This window comes from Leptonychotes weddellii, chromosome 12 (genome assembly GCF_054177405.1).
Source record: "Leptonychotes weddellii isolate Sample4059 chromosome 12, ASM5417740v2, whole genome shotgun sequence".
Classification (NCBI taxonomy): Eukaryota; Metazoa; Chordata; class Mammalia; order Carnivora; family Phocidae; genus Leptonychotes; species Leptonychotes weddellii.
In genome coordinates this window covers 41,850,652-41,862,803 of record NC_138380.1, presented here as the reverse complement: position 1 = coordinate 41,862,803, position 12,152 = coordinate 41,850,652, and the positions used below count along the sequence as shown (strand labels likewise).

The 12,152-nt window shown below is 42.7% G+C and overlaps 1 protein-coding gene across 1 annotated transcript in view; it reads right to left on the bottom strand.

The window, feature by feature from the left end:
- The window catches only part of SCRN1 (secernin 1), a 61,760-nt gene that overhangs the window by 33,487 nt on the left and 16,121 nt on the right, over positions 1-12,152 (bottom strand). The window contains exon 2 of the mRNA XM_081800346.1: positions 5,073-5,232. Within this exon, the coding sequence (XP_081656472.1) occupies positions 5,073-5,231 (159 nt within the window). The 5' untranslated portion in view covers position 5,232. The remainder of the gene's footprint in view (positions 1-5,072; positions 5,233-12,152) is intronic.

The following is a 12,152-nucleotide window of genomic DNA, read 5'->3' as shown; positions in this document are numbered from 1 at the left end:
CAAGTTTCAGAATAGTATATATAATGTACTACTTTCATGAAAAAAATGAGAAAATAAGGCTAAGTATTCATATTTGTTTGCATTTGCATAAAACACTAGAAGGATGTGCAAAAAATTAATAAGAAGGGTTATATGGGATGGGAATCAGAGTGAACAGCAATATGGGGGAGTAAGACTGCTCACAGTAAACCTTTTCAATATCACTTAATCTTTGAACCACATGAATACATTACCTATTCAAAATGTAAAATTACATTAAAAAGCATCTTTACTTTTTAAAAGTATTCCAAATGAGTTAAAAACTATGTCCATACAAAGGCTTGCACATAGGAGGGAAGCAGGGCTAAGAAACAAAACAAAACAACAAACCAAAAAGAAAGCAAAAAAAAAAAAAAACAAACAAACCAAAAACCAAAAAACCTGCACACAAATGTTTACAGCAACTTTGTTCATAATTGCCAAATCTTGGAAGCAACCAAGATGTCCTTCAATAGGTGAACGGAAAACTAAACTGTGGTTCATCCAGACAGTGGGATATTTTTCAGCACTAAAAAGAAATGCACTACCAACCTGGAAAAGATATGGACGAACTCTGAAAACATAACTACTAAGTGAAAGAATCCAGGCTGAAAAGGCTACACGCTATAGGATTCCAACTACATGATATTCTGGAAAAGACAAAAACTATAGAGACAGTGAAAAGATGAGGGGTTCCCAGGGGTTAGGAAGAGATAAACGAATAGGCAGAGCACAGAGGATTTTTAGGGCAGAGAAAGTATTTTTTATGATGCTATGATGGTGGATACATGTCATTATATACATCTGTGAAAACCCATTAAAATATACAACACATAAAGCTAACCCTAATGTAAACGATGGATTTTAGTTAATAATAATGTATCAATGCTGGCTCATGGATTATAACAAATGCACCACACGAAGGCAACATGTTAATGATAGGTAAAGCTGGGAGGCCTCAGGATGAAGGGTTAATATGGGAACTCCCTGTACTTTCTGCTCATTTGTCTGTAAACATAAAACTGTGTTAAAAAAGAAAAGCCTGTCAAAAAATTTTTTAAAGATTTTATTTATTTATTTATTTGACAGAGAGAGACACAGCCAGAGAGGGAACACAAGCAGGGGGAGTGGGAGAGGGAGAAGCAGGCCTCCCGCAGAGCAGGGAGCCCGATGCGGGGCTCGATCCCAGGACCCTGGGACTATGGCCTGAGCCGAAGGCAGACGCTTAACGACTGAGCCACCCAGGCGCTCCAGAAGCCTATCAATCTTAAAAAAGAGAAAGGGAAAGGGAGCCCAGTGCCAGTCAGGACGAGTCCCGAATGGCATACAAATCAGCCCGGACTCTCCTCCTGTAAACACAACCATTTTTAAACAAGGCAGTGACAGAGTTGTGCTCTGAAAATTCTGGTGACCCCGAAGGCTGAAGGATCTACGAAAAAGAGAGCCAGCGACCAATAAGCCGATGATAGCAGAAGGGAGATGGGGGTGGTTCTGAACGAGCAGGGGCCCTGGGAGGAGACAGGAACTCGAGAGCGTAAGCAACAGGACTTGGTGGCAGCCGTCCTCATGCATCCAGGGATGCGTGGGAAAATGAGGGTCAAAGTTTCCCTCCGGTTTCTAAATTAAACTATGTGGCAGACAATGGTGCTGACAGAGGCAGATGAACAAACGAGATGGGGAAAATGAACCTGGTGTTTGACCTGTGACGCTATTTTATTACCTGCAGAATACGGATGTGGAAATGTACAGAGGCAGCTCCAAACACAGGTACGGGCAACTCAGAAAGGAGGTCAGGTTGCCTTGGAAACGAATTCCAGTAGGTATCAAACTGCACTTATTTATGCCAGGGGACATCACTGAACCTCCCCAGTGTAGGTGAGTGATAATGTAACGTGGGTTAGCAAGTGAAAGAAACCTAGTCTATTTTCTACCCTGACTACCCGTGAAAGTAAAATGCTGAGTTATTTAGCCTATCCCTCCCAAGAGAAAACACGTTTTTCTAAAATATCTATTTCAGACATATTTATAAATGGCGCTTGTATGATGCTGTGGTCACTATGGCTACTAACAAGGGACCCCAAAATTTAGTGGTGTAAAACAACCATGTATTATGCTCATGAATTCGACGGCTCAGGAGTTTGGGCAGGACGCCACAGAGATGGCATGTCTCCACTCCACAGTGTCGGAAGCCTGGAATTGTCCGAAGGGACATTCACTCACACATCCGGCAGTTGGCTATGGGCTGACACTGGTTGTTGGCTGAGGGACTTCGGTGCCTGTCCGTGTGGGCCCCTCCCTATGTTCTTCGTATGTGGGCTGGTTTGGGTTCCTTCCAGCACAGTGCCTGGATGCTTAGGGTCAGATCCCGAGAGTGAGAGACTCCGTGCTGAATTCTTTTAGGACCCGGCCCTGGAGGTCACACGGCATCATTTCCACCAGGCTACACTGGTCAGAGCAAACACAAGCCCTCACCAAGTTTCACGGGGGGGGTGGGGGCCTAACCCTCACCTCTCCACGGAGGAGTGTTCATCACACTGTAAGAAGTGCATGTAGGACGGGATTGGCTGCAGCTATCTTTGGGAAATTAAATCTGCCCACATGAAAATCAAAGTATTGTTTCAGTCGGCATGACTCTGAAAAAAAGCAACATTAAGGGAAGACAGACAGGGAAAGTCAAAATAACTCAAATCTGCAAACTTCACCTACGCCCAGTGCACTCGGTTCTGAGAAGAGAGAAACATTCAAACCCAAACAACATGGACATTGAAACATTAATGAATACCCATTTAAAAACCAGCACGATCGAGCACCTGGGTGGCTCAGTCGGTTAAGTGTCTGTCTTCGGCTCAGGTCATGATCCCAGGGTTGTGGGATCGAGTCCTGTGGTGGGCTCCCTGCTCAGGGGGGAGTTTGCTTCTCCCTCTGCCCCTCACCCCGCTTGTGTTCACTCTCTCACTTTCTCTCTCTCTCTCAAGTAAATAAATAAAATCTTAAAAACATGTATATTTAGGCGTTGCTTACAACATTAAAAAATAAATAAATAAATAAATAAAATAAAACCTAGCATGATCACCAGAGAACCTAGCACTCTTCTCTGCCTCTACAAAAGAAAAGTCCTGAAGTTTAGGGGCTCGGACCCAGTTAGTGGTGCAACAAGAGAGGAGAGTGGTGCTGAGAAAGTCCTACGGGAGACAGGCTGTCACTGTCCCAACCGCACACAATCCATATGCCAAGTCACACTCCATGCTGCCTGGCTGTGTCACCGCCTCCGCTCAATGCACCTAACATCAGCAGCTCCTCACAGAGCTCTGTTGCTCTTTGGTGCTGCTTAGTTGCCTTTAAGGGACTGAAACAGATAAAGATTCAGATAAGAAAATAAAACACACGTTGATGAATACCCCTTTAAAACTTAGCACAATTACCAGAAAAAAATCAGTTTATCTCAGAAAGCATAGAACACCAACGAGTAGAGGCTTATGTCAGTGGAAAGAGCTCATTAATTTACCCGCCCCCAATTTTTTTCTCTATATTCTTCATCCTTTAACAAACAGCTACCATTGAAACACATACACACAAATAAATACACCATAACCAAGAAGTTTATTCCATGAATGCAAAGATGGTTCAATTTATCAGATAAATTGAAAGAAAAAAAAATTGATTATCTCCATATCACTAAAAAAAAAAAAAAAAAAAAAACCTTTAACAAAATTTAACACCTATTCTTGAGGGTTTTTTTTTTAAACCACAAAAATAAAAATTGATGTATATTTTTAACATGATAAAACTATATAAATCTCAGCCCTAAAGCCGATATCTGAGTGACTGGAGAATCACTAGAGGCTGCCGCACTCAGGTCAGGAACAAGACAAAGATAACTACTACCACCACTAAACATTAGCACTGAATCCAAGCTATCGGCCAATCAGACAAGAAAACAGAGATGTAAGAACAATCAGACTATCTCTGTTTGCACGTGTTGATAACAACAAACCTGGAAAACCCAAAAGGATCAATGATAAAAGCTGACACAACCAATGAAAGAATTTAGTAAAATAGCAGACGATAGAATTGACATAAAATAGCCATCGCAAAAGTTTGACAGTACACTCTGGGAATATGGAAAAACAGGCATTGTTCCATTGTTAGTAGAAATGCAAAAGTATACCACCTGTGTGAGGAAATAAGATACTATCCCAAAAAATTACACACTTATTTACTCTGTGGTCCAACAATCCCATTTTAGGTATCTATCCCAGAGAAGGATTGACAAAAACTGATTTGTAAGTACTCAGAATAGGAATTGATGGATAATTTTTTAACATGATACATTACACAAACCAAGGCCAGATATTGTGACAGATACACCGGGGCTATCAGTCCCTTCAAAATACAACGTATCTGTAACAACAAAAGACTGGAAAACAACCCAAATGTCCAGCAACATGGGACTGATGAAACCATGATACATCCATAGAATGGAACACTCTGTAGCTCTAAATGAGGAATGAAGAATAGTACCTCTATTACCATATGGAGTGATCTCAAAGATATGTTTTAAGTTGAAAAAAGCAAAGTGGACAAAAGTGTACGTGGCACGTGACCATTCATCTAAGAAAAGGGAAAATGGGATAAATGAGCGTGTGTGTGTGTGTGTGTGTGTGTAGTTTATTACATACATAGGTAACTTTTTAAATGGAAGGACAAACCAAAAGAACTTTGAAAACATGGAACATCTATAGGAGAAAAAGTAAGTAGAGTAAATGAGACAAAGCTAGATACCAGACTTCTATGAATACACCTTCTTTTGTACATTTGACTTTGGAACCATGTAAACGTTTTACTTAATTATAAAACAAGGACTATAGCCATGAGTGTAGTATTATTCCCCATGTGATCCTGTTTTTAAGGCCGCGAACAAATCTGCGTGGGCTCAGGAATCAACAGAACCGACAAGCCAGTTCTGGCCGGTGAGCCGACTTAGGGAGAGGTGCGCTGGGCCAAGCCGGAGGAAGGGAATGCGCGCCAAGGAGAGACTGTAACACGGGGCTTACCTCAACCTTGCTCTCGGGTTCATGATCAGCAGCTGAGAAATACATGACCTCCTGAACTTCATCCCTGGGCCGAGCTGAATTTTTCCCAAACACCACCAGCCCGTCCTTAGCACGCGGTGGGAAGGCCACGAAGCAGTAACTTGGAGGAGGGGCAGCCATCCTGCAAAGAGAGAGAGAGAATGCCAGGGGCGGCCTGGAAGCAGCTGTGACGTGGGACATTCCAACAGTGAGTTCTTCAAACACACTGCACCAGTGAACATCGTCTTCGTATTGAACTGTGTGCAGCTAGCGCATTAAGAGACACCAGCTGGGGGGCGCCTGGGGGGATCAGTCCTTAAGCGTCTGCCTTCGGTTCAGGTCATGATCCCAGGGTCCTGGGATCGAGCCCCGCATCGGGCTCCCTGCTCGGCGGGGAGTCTGCTTCTCCCTCTCCCACTCCCCCTGCTTGTGTTCCTGCTGTCGCTCTCTCTCTCTCTGTCAAATAAATAAATAAAGTCTTTAAAAAAAAAAAAAAAGAGAGAGATGCCAGCTGGCACGTGAAGCTGGGCGCCCGGAGTAGAGTTACAGAGCCACCGAGACCAGATAGTGTTTAGTACTCCACGGGAGTAAACAAGCTCAGATTTGCCACAAACTGCAGTCAGGGGCAGCCAAAAGCTCAATGACGTAAGAGAAAAGAAAGGAGGTTATTGTTCCCGGCAGAAAACACAAACAGACTGCAATCTGTCACAGTAATAGAAAAATAAATAAATACACTTGTAACAGTGTCCCATGCAAGAGTCTCGGATCTAGAGTTGTGTGGCTTCCACCTAATGGATTTGGGGGTAGTGATAGGGAAATGGGTCTAGAGAGAAAGTGAAAGGATACTCCCCCTATTTTATATATTTTTGCTCTACCTCACTGACATGACGCTCGGGGATCTCTTGGTTTTCCTCCAACCTCTTCAGTGCTCCTGGGCTGGCTCATTCTCTTCGACCTGGCCACTGAGCTTCCTCACTGCTTTACTCCTCTTTCCTCATTTCACGCTCCTTTCTCTCTGGGAAAGCTCATCCATGCCCATTGGTCACTCATGTGGCTGTGACCTACACAGTCAATCCCAGCTCAGTTCTCTCCTGGAGCTCTGGACCCATAGATCCAAATGCCTTCCTGATACCCAAAGCTGATTTCATCTTCTCCCCCAAACATCCAGAACTCAAAAACTATCTTTATCATCTGCTTCTCTGTTACCTAGCATACCACCAAATCCCACCTGTTGACTTGATCTTCTAAATCCCTTTGGAAACTCGCCACTTCTCCCCATCTCCACTACCACCACTCTGCACCAAGCCGCCATGTCTAGCCTGGATCCCCACGGTAGTCTCTTAAGGGGTTACTGCATAATCACTATTATTCTCCCTCCAAAACACTGGCACACGGCAGCCAAAGCGATCTTTTTAAAAGAAAGATTTGATCATGTTAGTCTTGTCACTCTGCTTAAAATCCTTCAGAGGTTTCCCATGGTTCTTAAAATAAAGGCCAAAATCTGATCAAGCTCATGCCTCCTCCCCGACCTCAACTCCTGCCACTTACCATTCCACACTCTCAACTGCAGCACCCAGGCCTTTTTCCAGCCCCTCTTATCCTCACAGGGCCTTTGCACATGCTTCACTCCTCTCTCTGAGCACTCCTCTCTCTGTTCCCTATACCAAAACCATTTTTCCTAGTTAACCCATACTCCCTCACGTACCAGCTCAAACATCAGTCGAATTTACGTCACCATACTGTATGCTCTCATAGAATCCCACCTTTTTCCTTAATAGCAAATCCCAATCTGAAATATTTGTGTGATGATTTTATTACCAACAATCAATACTTGGTCTTTCCCCCCAAAGTCTAAGTTATATGAAGGGGAGAGGACCATGTCTCTTTTGTACACCACTGTAAACCCAGCTATACACAAGGTCTTCTGCAAGGTAGCTTTTCAAAAAATAATAAACAAGTGCTCTTTTCTTCTTTCTTAAAACTGAAGCCAACCATGCCTCTGTACCCAGGTAGAATGCCCTGCCCTTAGTCTGTGCATATCCTTCAGGATCTGATTCAAAATCCCTTTCTTTCAGGACACCTTCTATAAAGGAATCTGCCATTTTCTAAGCATCCATATGCACTAAAGCATCCAGTTTGTTCTAGGATGATGTGCATTTGTTTCTTGTAAATGTACTGCTTCAAATGTTTCAAATAAAGATCCCTGAGGGCAGGGCCCAGACCACCCAACTACAGCAGCCCCTTTCCCCAACCCCCTATCATGGGCATTCAACAAACATTATCTATTAAACCAACTATCATTTTTGTGTCATCAGTTATCCGACTTAGGTGTGTTTTATTTTACGATTCCAAAATATGAATGAGAAGGAAAGCAACATTCTCAGCAAAGCCACTGGGGTTCAAAACTCACCCTCACCACCTACTACTGTGTGACCTTGAGCAAGTCACTTCACCTCTCTGGGCCTAGGTTTTCTCTTCGGCAAATGTTTGGCCCCAGCCCGTAAGTTTATCATCAGTATCAGATGACATGATGCTTGAGAACAGATTTTGCAAACTGTGGAGGCTACATGAGTATAAGGTATTTTATTTGGGTTTAGACTGTTCAAGCAGAGCAGCATCTCAACATTTCTACAGGGCAGGCAACCAAAACCAAAACATCTCATTCATAACTGGAGCAGTTGTCATTCTGAGTTTGGAACCATTTTTTTGAGGGGCCCTATTGCTATGTCTGCATCCAGGCTGCTTCATGTTAGTCTGTCCCTGCACACACACATTGTGCAGGGCGGGCCCCTCCCAGGGTCCTGAGAAGCGGGGGAGCCCATAGCTCTGAAAATCACTCCCCCTCTCAGCTCAGAAAAATGTCCCCCCGCCTTTGTGAGAAAGAAAAGGCAGGAAGATCAAGAAACTCCAGTTCCTTCTCCCATTATCCTTTCCTATTTCCACAAAAACGCCATTATCTTCAGACTTGAGGGGTAGGAAGGGATCAACCAAGACTCTGCATGTGTAAGAAAAACCTAGAATAATTATAAGATAAAATGCATTAATAGCGAGTTCCTAGAATTTCAGGGTGGGAAGAATTGCTGGCTGAGCCAGATAAAGTGAAAATCCAGACAATAAGGTGGAGAAAGGGTACATTCACCTGTGTCTGTCTGCCTCCCATGTGTGATAGGACTTCCCTTCCTTCTCCATCATTGGGTCATTTCAAAAGTGCTGGTGTCTCATCTATGAGCAGAACCTTACTTTACTTGGCCCTTAAAAATAGTAGCAATCCACTGGTCTTGCATTTATGAGATATATCTATAGAAAATAAGTAAAACTCGCAGGGTTTTTGACTAGCACCTATTCTATTCTTCAGCCAGGACATCTGCCTGGTTAGCAAGTCATATGAATCACGTGATCATGATCTGGATGTAGGCAATAGAAGCCCAGGGATATGTGGGCCCAGGGAGGCTGGCTTTTCCATTGCATCTTGAGAAAGACTGGGAATACCAGGAGGGAGCAGAATTTTAATGTCTATTTTTTTTAATGCTAAATGAACTAGCAAACTGTGTAACACATCCAGTAGCAAACTAGCCAAGGATAATTGTCCCTTTATTTTTCCTGGATCACCATTCTAGACACTGACTAGCCTCAGAGATGACTTGGATCCTTTTCTACTCTCTAGATCAGTGCTGTCTCAAAGAACTTTCTACCTTGATGGAAATGTTTGATCTCCACTGACCAATATGGTGGCCATTAGCCTCATGCAGCTATTAAAGTATAGTTAGTATAATTAAGGAACTAAATTTTTATTACAAACTGTAACTAGCTTAAATTTAAATAGCCACACATAGGTAGTAGGAATGCTATTGGACAGAGCAGCATTACAACTTCCCAATAAGCCCAGAAATGAAGATTTTCAGAGGAAGCCTTCCAATGATCCCCAAAGTGTTTCTTCGTGAAGCCCTCCACATACTCTAATGACAAAATATGCTACCATCTATAAAACTGAATTAGCAAAGAGGAGGTAATACACTTCCAGAAGACTGAAAACAAATGTTAGGAAGTAGCTACTAACTCACCAGGTGGACTGAGTTTAAGTAAGCTCTTTTCTCCAAAAGCTAAAGGTAGTCATAGCCCTGGATGCCAATTCCATTTCTCTTGATGTGAGTCTCATATTCCTAACTCTGAATACACCATGAGCATGTTCCCCATCGCTGCCTGCAAATCTTGGGGGTACCTCTCCAGTCAATTCCACTCTTTACCTCCTGAATGAACTTTTGAGACCTTCACTTCTCGTCAAACCTCCACCTACCTCCTCTAAGTGGACATCTCACCTCCTCCTGCACAAAGAAGAAATGGCCAGGGGAGGGAGACTGTTTCAGAGGTACGATAAGCAGCTTTGAAGGTCCTGTGGCTGGAGGAAGGGCAAGCAGCCAATAAATCAAAAAGCCAATGCAGCTGAGGCCAGAGAGAATGGGGAAGAGGCCGGAGAAGCAGGTAGACAGGCCGGTCCACGTTGAGCCTCGCAGACCACGGCAAGGGCTGTAGCGTCTATCCCGTGATGGACATGGAGGTCTAACCCCACTGAAGGCTTTTAAGTCAAGTGTTAGGTAGGGACTGGAGCCGGTGCACAGAGACAACTTTTCAAAGAAGGTGGCTTTGAGAGAGAAGAGACAGCTCATTAGATGTAAATGAAGGGGTCAACAAGTAATTGTATTTCTATGTATCTACCCTAAGAAAAGATCAGGAACATGGACAAGTTTCGTGCACAAAAACGTTTATCACAGTGGTATTTATACAGGTGGAAAACTGAAACTTAATCGTCCAGCATCAGAGTAATAGCTTAACAATTCATGCTACAGCAATGCTATAAGACCATTAAAAACGTTTGCAAAGAGTTTTTAATGGCATGGCAAAATGGCTGGGAAGGAAGATCCAAAATGAATTACTTTAATTATGTAAAAATACACATAGAAAAGACTACAAGGAAATGTGCCCAAAATATTAGCCTGACCACTGAATTCTAATTTTTTCATATTTTCCTTTGATTTCCAATTTCCCTACAAGTATTTATACTTACATAAACACAACAATGATTTTTTAAAATAAACGTAGTGGATAGCACCAATTTGGGAATTTTATTATTTTTTTTAAAGATTATTTATTTGACACAAAGAGAGACAGATAGAGAGAGAGCACAAGCAGGGGGAGCAGCAGAGGGAGAGAGAGAAGCAGGCTCTCCGCTGAGCAGGGAGCCCGACGCAGGGCTCGATCCCAGGATCTCGACATCATGACCTGAGCCGAAGGCAGACGCTTAACTGACTGAGCCACCCAGGTGCCCCGGGAATTTTATTTTTTTTAAAGATTTATTTCTTTATTTGACAGAGAGAGAGAGAGATAGGGAGGGGCAGAGGGAGAAGGAGAGAGAGAATCCTCAAGCAGACTCCCTGCTGAGAGCGAAGCCCAACGAGGGGCAGGACCCAGGACCCTGAGATCATGACCTGACCTGAAATCAAGAGTCAGACACTCAACCAACTGAGCCAGCCAGGCCCCTGGAATTTTATTTTAAAGAAAACACTTTGGCTCTACTTCTATGTCCTCATACATCTAAAGTTTCAAAACTGGCCAATTCTTATGAGTTATAGTTAGGATGACACTTGCTATTGAGCTCTAACTGACATACATTATATTAGCTTCAGGTGCATAATGATTCAGTATTTGGATACATTGATTCAGTATTTGGTTACATTGCAAAATGATCACAGTATGTCTAGTTAACATCCATCACCACACATAGTTATAGAATGATTTTGCTTGTGATGAGAACTTTTAAGATCTACTCCGTTAGCAAGTTTCAAATATGCAATATAGTACTATTAACTATAGTCACCACGCACTGCCTGACATCCCCCAAGACTTATTTATTTTGTAAGTGGAAGTTTGTGCCTTTTGGCCACCTTCAGTCATTTTGTCCATCCCTCACCCCCCCAAGGATGAAATTTTTTATTCAGCATTATTACAGTTATTCTCTGATACTTTCTTCTACTTTTTTCTACAGCCTGCCTACTTCAGTGTTGCTAAAGGAGTAATTTTCATGACTATTATGCACACAAAGGGCGGGCAGGCCTCTAACAGCGCTATCTCCTCTATTAAGGTGAAAAAAAAAAAATAGGCCCTTCAGGAAGTCAATTCTCTGCTGACCCCAAGAGGCAATGCTTCTGAAAGTGATTCAGGGAAACTCCATTTTGTTCCTATTATCTGTCAAAATACTAGTTACCATACCAGATAGTTACACTACAAAAGAAAAAAGAAATCTGACAAGCGGACACATCTATATACTGTATAAAACATGCATTTTGAAATCTTTGTTTACAAGATTTTTATAAATTATTAAATTGTTCATGCATGACACCAGAATAAGATCTTTTTCCTCCCTTTCCCTCAGTAACCTGATATGGTATTATGATGCGATATCCTCCTCCACAAAGAAAAGTAAGCTAAAATTCAATGAACTCCCAATCGCACATGCTAATATAGAAACGTACTGCATGAAAAAGTGTTCACTGTTTATATTCGGCTTTGGAAAACACAGTATGACCATTTGATAACGGATTTTCTATCATAATACTCTCTACTTAAACCAGCATTAAAATGAGTAGACAGAACTCACTCAGAAATAAAGCTATGATCGATGGCTTTTTAAAAAACTTGCTTGTTTGGGGGCACCTGGGTGGCTCAGTCATTTAAGCGTCTGCCTTCAGCTCAGGTCATGATCCCGGGGTCCTGGGCCCCAGCTCAATGGGGAGACTGCTTCTCACCCTCCCTCCCATTGCTTGTGCTCTCTCTTGTGCTCTCTGGCTCTCTCTCAAATAAATAAAATCTTAAAAGAAAAAAACCCAAAACAAAAACTTGCTTGTTTTGAGATGCAATTCGTAAGCCATTTTCTGAGTCATGGGGACCTGAGGAGGGGGTGAGGAGCAGCATTACACTCCAGGCCTGAAATGGAACCTAGGTGGATTTAAAACCGTGTTTTCCAAACTGCATGTTGTGGCCCTTTTGAGGGTTACGAAATCATTTCAG